We start from the raw sequence: 9,482 nt of genomic DNA on the forward strand, positions 1-9,482 counted from the left end.
AACATCCTAGCAAGACCTGAGGAGGTGAAGGCACCTCACCTGCAGCTGTCCCAGCCAGGCCACCGGAAGTGGGCGTGGATCCCACACCCCAGAGTGGAGCTCAGTCTGACATGTACTTCCAAACCCACTCCTCACCACTCCCTTTCCATCCCAGAAGAGGGCTCCCCTCCCCACCCATTTTGCACATGAGGAAATGGAGGCCAGGGAGGTCCTGCCTGGTCTTGTTCCAGGGCAGTGCAGCTGGAGGTCGCTCTCCACTGCAGGGCACCTGCCAGCAGGGCCACCGTGATGTCTCCTGCCTCGAATGGCCTCTGGCAGGGCTTGGTGGAACTCCCCTGGCAGGAATTTGGGTGAAGCAGGCAGGGGTTAGCATCCCAGACTAAAGCCAGGCCACCCGGCTCACTTCTCGGCATCTCCAGTTCTAGCCCTTTGACCTTGGACAGGTCACTCAACCTCTCCCTGACTCAGCTCACTCACCTCCAAAACGGAGGTGGTAATAGCACTCACCTCCTACAAGTGCAAAGAGAATTAAAGGGGTGTTAAGCCATCGGAACAGCGCTTGGCCCCGAGAGAGGCTACAGAAGCACTCTTAAATAAATAAATGGCTTCAGCCCTGTCTAGTCCCGAGGTTTGGGCTCCTGCCATTCCCACCCAGAGAGCCCTGGGTGGAGGCCCCACTGACACTACAGAGCATCTGCCCTGTGCCCCCCACGCGGCAGGCACTTTCCAATCCTTGTGTCAGCCTCACTCCAGCAGGATAAGGGGAGGCTTCGTGAGCCTCGTTCCCAAGATGAGGGAACAGACCCCGAGGGGACCACACCACCAGCAGGTGACACGGTGGGACCAGGCCAGGTCTGTCTGCCTCCGAGACTGGGCCTAGGAGAGGACCGGCCCAAGCGAGGCCCACCTAGCGCCTCCTTGGTCTGGAACTCGGGCTGGAGCCGGCCTGGAGGGCACACTCTGCCCACCAGGCTGCGTGACTTACTGGGGTGTCCCTGCCTGCAGAGTAGCCTCGCTGGTGGTCGTAAGGACCCCTCAAAGGGGCCCTGGACACCTGCGTGGGAACAAGGGCAGCCTGTCTCTCTCCAGCTGTTTCATGCTCCGGCCCAGCCAGTGCATTGCGTGCATCCATCTGAGAGGCGGGGAGCTTGAGAACAGCTGTCTCCGCCTGGATTCTCCCAGAGCTCGCCTGGCAACACCCGGCCAAGGTCCTCACACCATCCTGGTAAGAATCTCTTTGAGTGGTCATGTTCGTCACATTCAAGGTTTGTGGGCAGATGAGGGCCAGGGATGGGCAGGGAGCGAGGGGCAGGAGGGACACAGACAGCTTGGCGTTTCTCCAGCCGGGAGCTGCAGGACACGGGCTTATCAGCTTGCCCGGCCCTGGGCCAGCTTCCTCATCCTTCTCTCTGTGGCCCCTTCTACCCCCACCCGCTTTGCCTTCCCCTGGGGAGCCTGAGCCCCCTGTCCCAGAGCAGGGGACACAGGGAGATACTTCTGTGGCTCCCAAGCCACTGCGCAGGCTCATGTCTTTAAAGCAAGGAGGCCAGGGAGGGTCCAGGACCCCAGGATGGAGCATTGAGAGCTGGAAGGGATGGTGGACAGAGGAGAGGAGAGACCGGGGGCCGGAGAGGAAGCAGACCTGGGCTGAACCGGGTGCTCCTCATGCCTTTCTGGCTTTCTCCCGATAGGGGTTCCGCCAAAAGCAGTGAGGGCGGCGGGGCCTGACCTCGGGGCTGGCAGGCAGCGCAGGAGAGGAGCTCCTTTTCCTCACTGCCTCTTGTTGGTCCTGGGACCGACGTCACCCTTCTTGGCCATCTCCCTTCTGTCCCAAGAGGCCGTTGTGCATCCGGCTGCCTGGGGACGTGTGTAATCAGTGCTGACTCACAGTCCCCTGTGGGCCCGAGCTATGGGGGAAGGTCAGCTGGTGGGCCCAGGGATGTGGGCCCGGGGGACCCCCACCTTCTCCTTGGCCTGTGGGGCTCTCTCCGCTGCTGGGTCTCTCCTCATGCTGCAGGATCCAGCTACCCTAGTCCTGACCTCCCAGCGCTGCAGGGGAGCCTTGGGCCATGGCTCCCCTGCTGCAGCCTCAGTCCACCCGACACCTCGAAATTCCTTCCTTGTCCCGGCCCAACTCCTAGTGGGGCTGAACTCCAGCTCCCCACACTGGGCTGGGAGGTGACTGTGGTGTCTGGTCTGGAGCCTGCCCTTGTGCTGCTTGGGGAAGATAGGAGATGGCTCCCTGCTGGGGCAGCTCCAGTACTGCTCTCCCCCGGGGCCCCCCACCGCTGTGGGCCGTGCCCACCTCACCCCTGCATGCTCCCTTGGGGTCCCGCATGGGGGGAGGACTCTGCATGTGGGCCCCCAGTGCCTGGAGGGAACACAGAGCTCTTTGTCTCTGGCCTGATGTCTCTCCTCCCCTACCCCATGGAGTTGCCCACTCGCCAAGTACAGGAGGCCTAGGGGGTGGGTACCAGGGCTGGTGGGCAGTACTGTGCCCTGTGGGAAATGATCCTTGCCCCCTGTCTGCACAGTCTCGTGCCCAGCCCAGGGGGCCCTGGTGGGGAGGTCAGCAGCCTGCGCTCCTCTCTGGGCTCCCAAACTGCTCCTCCCCTGCTCCTTCCTCAAAGTGCCCAAGCACTGCCCAGACGTGAGTGCCAGGTCTCTGGAGGCCTCCTCTAACTCCCCGACCACAGACGGACCCTCCCCCCTTCTTTGGTTTCCATGGGAACCCTGCCCAGGGAGCACCCAGGGGAGATCAGTGTGAGCTTGGTCCCTCCCTTTTGGGCAGGCAAGGCCCCTGAGTCCCAGCCACCCCTTCTCCCAAACTCAGCCGCAGGGCTGGTGCTCAGTGGCCCTGAGGCCCACAATGCAGAAAGGCTGAGGTGGAGGTGGCATCAGCCTTTATTGTGGGGTCTGCACAGTAGGTTCCTGCTGAGGGAAGGCTGAGACTCCAGCCTGGACCGACCATCCAGTCTCCAATGAGCCCATCCTCCTCTGTGCACTGGATCTGGGTCCTGGGGGGTAACTCCACCTCCATCACCCCCTCCCACGTGCTCGAGTGCTTTGCCAGTCAGGAAGGAGCCAGGGCGGGCGGCGGGTCACCTGGTGCAGCAGGCCTGGGGCTCGGGCCCTGGCCCAGCAGCTGCAGAGCCCCAGGTGGAGGCAAGGGCCGTGGCCCCGGCCACGCCACCCTCAGGCTCTGGGTCCAGGCTCTCGTAGATGGTGGGCAGCGAGGTGCGCTGGCTTAGCCGCCGGCGCAGGCCAACCAGCAGGGGCTGGGGCAGGGAGGCCACATCCACGTTGTTGCCCAGGTCCACCCAGGCCAGCACCGGGAACTTGGTGGTGTCCTTGATGGCCTCAGTGAGCTCACGGGCAGCAGCCCGCGTCAGCCGGTTGCCGTTGAGCAGAAGCTGGGTGAGGCGGGGCAGCGTCCAGAGGCTGGGCAGCAGCTGGTGCAGCAGCTCATCACTCAGCCCCGTGAAGCTCAGGTCCAGCACTGCCAGCCTGGCGCCCTGGCTGCCCAGGTAGTGCATGATATGCTGCACGTCCTGTACTGACAGTGGTATCCCCGATAGGTTCACGGTCTCCCCCGCTGGCAGAGTCTTCTGGAGGTTGCTCTTGAGGCTGCGGGAGGGTCGAGGGTGGGGAGGGACTGAGCAAGGTCCCCACCTGCCTCAGACAGTGACCCCTCCGTCAGGGCAGCGCAGGGCAGCAAGGCCCAGGCCCTACAGATGGCCACTTTCTAGATGAGTGGCCACGGGCAATACTCTGAATCGCTCTGAGCCTTAGTCCCCTTTGGTTAAGAGGCGACCTGCCTGTGAGGATTAGATGCACTTGCATTAAGGCTCCATGAGCTGTTACAAAAACCCTCTGTGTGCTTGCATCACCACACCTGTTACATCTGTTGTCTCTTATTTTTATGCCAACTCAGTGGGGTGGGAATGATTATCCTATTCTGCAGAGGAGCAAACGGGTGCTTGGAGGGGTGACGTGACCCTTCCACGGTCACACACCACTAAGGGGGAGCCAGGTCTCCAAATCGGGGTGTTCTGACCCCTGAGCCCATGCTTTTTTTTCACGTGCCTCCTCTAAGGTTGACCCTTTTGGAATAAGGATAGATGTGGGAACAGGCCCAGGGTAAGCAAGAGGGCCATGTTGGGGGATGTGGGTGGGATCTGCCCTAGGGGAGGGCTCCCTGTGTCCTAAGCTGGAAGGGAGGTTTAGAGACTGAGGAGGGTCCCCCACTACCCCCAGAACCCCCTCTAGTTCTCTCCTGTCATTTGAACATGGGCCTGCCTGGGGGCTGACAGAGGTGGGAACACCTCCAGGGCCCTCACCTGCCAAGGCAGGGAACAACCCCATGGGCTCCAGGCTCAGCATGGGCCACCAGGCCTGAGGGAGGGGGCAGGAGGTTGGGGGGCAAGCAGGGGAGAGCACCAGGGCCCAGGTGCCAGTGGCCTGTTCCCAGGCTGAGTTTGTGGCCACGAGGTTGTGATGGAGTGACTAAGGGGGACCCCGTTGCAGAGTGAGCTGCTGGGCTGGCCGTGGTAGGCCTCAGCTTCAGGCAGCCTGGCAAAGAGTCCCCAGAGGGCTTCAGGAAGCAGGGCAGTGTGGCCTTGGGCAAGACACTCTGCCTCCCCTGGCCTCAGTTTCCTTCCCTGGAAAATGGGAATCATGACCCAGACTCCACCTCCCTCCCAGCCTGTCCTAGGAACTGCTGACTCCAGCTGAGGCCCCCAGGGGGGCCAGGCCCTGTGACAGGCGGGGCGTTGAGGGACAGGCAGATGGCAGGAGGCAGTCACACGGAGAGGAGCTGGCCTTGGGGAGCATCCGCCTCCATTGCCACCGGCCAGTGACGGGCTGTGATGCAGCCAAGGGTGAGGGCCTGCAGGGTGGGATTTCAGGCCCCAGCTCTTGTTGACAGAGGCCTGGGAAGGGACCCCCAGGGGCCAGGCGGCTGGGCTGTGTCTGGGCTCCCTTACCAGCTCTGGGTCTTCCTTCGGGGCAGGCTGGACCCCTGCTGCCACTTGGAGTGAGGGGTGAGGTGGTAGATGAGCTGCCGGCAGGTCTTGTCCGAGGACTTCCAGAGCTCATAGTCCTGCGGGGGCAGCGCTGTCAGGGGAGGCAGAGCCCTGTGCGCCCCCAGGCCTTGGGGACCCAAGTGTGTGCATGCGCACAGCCATTCATCACGGATCACTGAGCCGCCCACTGGCTTTCCCCCTCCACCCCCGCCCCCGTGGCCTGGCACAGAGCCAGGGGAGGCTGCCCACTGGGAGCTGGACAGGCTGGTCCGAGGCCCGTGGTGCCCGGCGGGAGGAAGCCTAGACAATGGGCCCTTGTTCCCTGTCCTCAGGCCCTGGGCCAGAGTCTCGGGCTATCAGCCGCTGGCTCCCTGTCTACCCTCGGTGCCTCCCTGGGACTCACCACAGGGGGAGGCAGGACCAGGCCTCTCCAGGGAGCCCTGCTCCACTGACGCCACCCCCAGGGAATAGGAACAAGCCAGGTCAGCACGCTCTTCTTCCTCTCACTCTCCAAGCGAGACCGCACCCGTGGGGCCTGGGTCTGGGCTGCCAGCGGGGAGGGTTACCATTTTCCAGCACCACCACCTGGCTCTCTCTGGCTCCCAAGTGGGCCCTTGCAGAGGCCCAGCTCGGGCAGGATGCGGGGTGGACTGCTTTCCACAAGCTGGCACTAAGCACGCTCCACCACCCAGCACATTCTTTTATCCAGTCCCTCTGTTAACAGCGGGCACACACAGTGGCAGCAAGCCCCAGGGGTCACCGCGATGGCTCTAGGCTAGCCTCAGAGACCCCTCAGTGATAAGTGCACCTGGACGTGGCAGTTCAGAGCTGGCAGGGGCCCAGACTGGGCATTCCTGTTTCACACGGGGGCTCACTGTGACAAAGGGCCGGGGGCTGGGGGCCGGCCACAGGCTGTGTCAGGAGTGCGGCACCTTCCATGCTTATGGCAGGACGTCCGCAGGTGCCAACATAGCAGGTGGGGACAGGTGTTCTGGGCAGACGCGGTGGCAGGAGGGGAGTCGATGCTGCAGGTGGCAGGTGCCAGCTCAACACGAGGAGGGATTTTCTTGTGGCTTGAGTTGCTGTGGGACGCAGTGGGAACATGTGGACAGGGGTTCCAGCCAAGGGCGCTCTCTTCTGGCTCTGGGACTCAGGGGCTGGGAGCCTGGTTACATCAATGGATTTGTCAGAATGTCCTGTGTCCCAAAGGGTCCCCATACGACTACCTGCCTGGGTCCCAGGGCCTGGCGCACAGTGCTGAAATTCAGGAAACGGGTCTAGGGAATTCCCTGGCGGTCCAGTGGTTAGGGCTCCGTGCTTCCACTGCAGGGGGCACAGGTTTAATCCCTGGTCAGGGAACTAAAATACTGGATGCTGTGCTGCAGGGCCAAAAAAAAAAAAAAAAAGAGGAAACGGGTCTACCCAACAGATGACTTTCCAGGGCTGGGAAAGCAGAGTTCCCATGTGCTCCAGCTGCTGGCCAGCCTCATACACTGAAAATGGCATCAGGTCCCAGAGAGGGACAGTGACCCGCCTAAGGCCACGCAGCAGACCAGGTGAGGGCCCAGATCCTAGCTCCCAGCTCTGGGCTCTTCTGGCCTGTCAACCACACTACCCAGCCTGGGGCCCGTGCCTCACCGACTTGGGGCACTGTAGGTCCCGGGCCAGGTTCACAAGCAGGTCGTGGGAGATGGGGTCCACCAGATTGAGGAAGGCCACATTACTGTAGAGGATGTCTGTGAGGAGGGTCCCCTCGAGGCCCAGGTCCTGCAGGTAGTGAGAGTGGAGTGAGCCAGGGGTCGAGGCCTCCCTCCCCTAGCCCCCAACCCAGCCAGCCAGAGGCTCTCACATCCGTTCCCCTCTCTCCATTTCCCCCCTGAGGCTTGCTGGAGCCCTCCCCACAGTGGCGATGGGCCAACTGTCCGGGGCAGGTGGACCCTTTGGATGAGCAGAGGGTCGGTGCATCGGGGGCCTCAGGGAGGCGGTAAGTGGGTCTGGGAACCCTTAGACTGGTTCCCTGGAGGTGAAACGTTCTGCTGAGGCCCCCTGGCTCCTCTGGGATTGGGCTTGTCTGGGGGATTCTCTGGGGCTCCTTGATGATCCCCAAATGCCCCTGCCCTCCTCATTCCCTTTGGGCCCCCTGCCTCTATCCACCTATCCCCGAGCACTCCTGAGCTGCGGCTGCCACCTCTTTGCTGACGGGTCCAGACTGTTCCTGTCAGGGTGGAACTCTCTCTCTCTCAGCTCATACGACACAAAGGCAACTCAGACTGGGTGTGTCTCGCCTCCTGTGCCTCCGCTCAGTAAAGGGTGCCACCATCCCATCTTCCCAGGCACTTGGGCCAGAGCCCAGGAATCACCCCGCACTCTTCCCTCATCCCTTTGCTGCCCAGCTCTCCCCACCCCAACCCACTGCTCAAGGAGCTTCAGGCCTCATCCCCTCACAGCCTCCTCCCGGGGCTCCCGGCCTCCTGATACCCTTCCCGTCCACCCTAATGCTGCCAGAGCCAGCTCTATGAAACACACACTTGACCCCTTAACCCCTTCAGTGGAAACCAAATGCTCTCAAGGTTGTGTGATGGCAGAGACTCGCACACAGCCTGCAGTCTCAGAACTCCCCGTGGCCTGGCCTTCACACCCTCTCTTGCCCACCAGCCTTCCTGTCCAGCCTCCAAGCCTCCCACCCCTCACACAGATCCCACCATCAGGTCCCTGGCCTGCTCTGGCCTTCCTGCCTTCACCCCTTGGCCTCTTCCTCCTGTTATTCCCATAGGCCTGGTGTGGTGTCCTTTAGGGGGTCTGTTTAGAGGATATGCCGACAAGCTGATGGGACAGGCACAGCCAGGAGGGGCCTCGAGACCCCATGTGGGCCCTCCCCAAGCCAGGGAGTAACATGTTCTGTGTATAAGCCCAGGGCACAGTAGGCCAGGCCAGGCCAGAATGACCAAGGTCCATAACTGCAGAGTCCCTGAAGGTTATGGGGCAGGACAGGCCCCTCACTGGGCCTCAAATTCCAACCTTTGGGACACCAGTGGGCAACCTAGCTCGTTCCCCAGCTAAAATTTCCAGCTGGTGCCTTGGGCTTCAGACGCCATGCTGGACAGAGATAGTGCCTCTGAATAGTCTCTGGCTGATTTGTGCTGCTCTGTTATTTGCATTTTAAACACGGCTCAAGTTGGAGATGACAGCTAGGGAGGATCCAGTAGAAGGGAAGGATGGCTGGTGAGCCTGGGCTGACCCAGTCAGGGTCCCAGACTGCAGCCTGCCTTCTGCTGATGTGGACAGCTCCTCTTAAAGGGCCAGCCCCACCTTTCCAGCCTGCTGAGCCCAGAGAAATGAAACCCAGTGCAGCAGGAGGAGCAGAGCTGGGAGACTGGAGGGTGAGCTCTGGCCTTGGCTGGCCCCCAATTTGCTCTGTGGCCCTAGGCTCACTGCTTTTCTCCAAGCCTCAGTTTCCCAATCATCCACCTGCAGGTCAAAGACCACCGGCACAGCTGATTTCGGCTTACATGATGGGGCAGATTGTGGTGGCAGCTGCTGCAGGGTATAGGGGTGTGGGCAGAGAGAGGAGTGGCTTGCTCAGTGGTGATGCTGGGATCAGAACTCATGTCTCTTAAGGCAACCCAGGGCTAGGGATATGGGACTCAGGTACCTGGTGTATGTGGAACCAGAGCCCCCGCCTGTCGTGATGTGATGTTGTGATGTACAGATGCCAGGTGTGTGTACTCAATGGGCGAGAGCTGCCTGCTAGAAGGATGGGCATTGTGTGCTGTGGCTTTGTCTGAGCTGACGTGGAGAGGTTGCACCCGCTGACCAGCTGGGCTGTCCCTTCCCCAGGTCCTTGCTCCGGGGTCCAGTGCAGCACCTCCCTTCATCCTGGAGGGGGGAACCATCCTCTTCCCATTGTCCCTCAATACAAGATGATTCACCCCCACTTGCCCTCTTCCCAGCCGCCCTCCTTTCTTGGCAGGGCCTGAATGTGGACTCATAGCTCCAGGCTTGGGAGCACCCTCAACACCCACAACTGACCTCAAACCCCAGAGACGCATACAGTCATGGGACCCCCTACACACTCACAGTCCCCCCGACCCCACAACTCTAGCTGACTGCTTTCCCTCCCTCGCCCTCCGGCCCAGACAAGACCCCCACCCCCTGAAGCCAGTCGTCCCCTCCCCTCGGAACCCGCCCGGCCCGCGCGCCCGAGGCCAGCTCCGCATCTCCTCCCGGCCCCTCTGTCTCCAGCCCCGGCCGGCCGGCCGGCTGCTTGGCTGCTTCTCTCACCTGGCGCAGGAGGCGCAGCAGCTGCTGGGCGCGCTCTGGCCGCCGCTCGCGGAGCGTGGACTGGATCTCGCGGAGCCAGCGCACCCGGCGCTCATAGGGCGCCGGCCCGCACCCCGCCGCCGCCCCAGCCTCCGAGCCCGCTTCGGGCCCGGCCCGCCGGCCCAGCCGCGCCCCCAT

The 9,482-nt window shown here is 62.3% G+C and overlaps 1 protein-coding gene across 1 annotated transcript; it reads right to left on the reverse strand.

Moving 5' to 3' along the window:
• Positions 1-2,886: 2,886 nt before the first annotated feature.
• LRRC75B (leucine rich repeat containing 75B) lies at positions 2,887-9,482 on the reverse strand. Its single transcript, XM_068563087.1, has 4 exons — positions 9,306-9,482; positions 6,663-6,791; positions 4,986-5,101; positions 2,887-3,627 (listed from the first exon to the last, which is right to left on the reverse strand). Exons 1-4 carry the CDS (start codon positions 9,480-9,482, stop codon positions 3,102-3,104), a joined length of 948 nt encoding a protein of 315 aa, XP_068419188.1. The 3' UTR covers positions 2,887-3,101.

Source organism: Eschrichtius robustus, chromosome 14 (genome assembly GCF_028021215.1).
Source record: "Eschrichtius robustus isolate mEscRob2 chromosome 14, mEscRob2.pri, whole genome shotgun sequence".
Lineage (NCBI taxonomy): Eukaryota > Metazoa > Chordata > Mammalia > Artiodactyla > Eschrichtiidae > Eschrichtius > Eschrichtius robustus.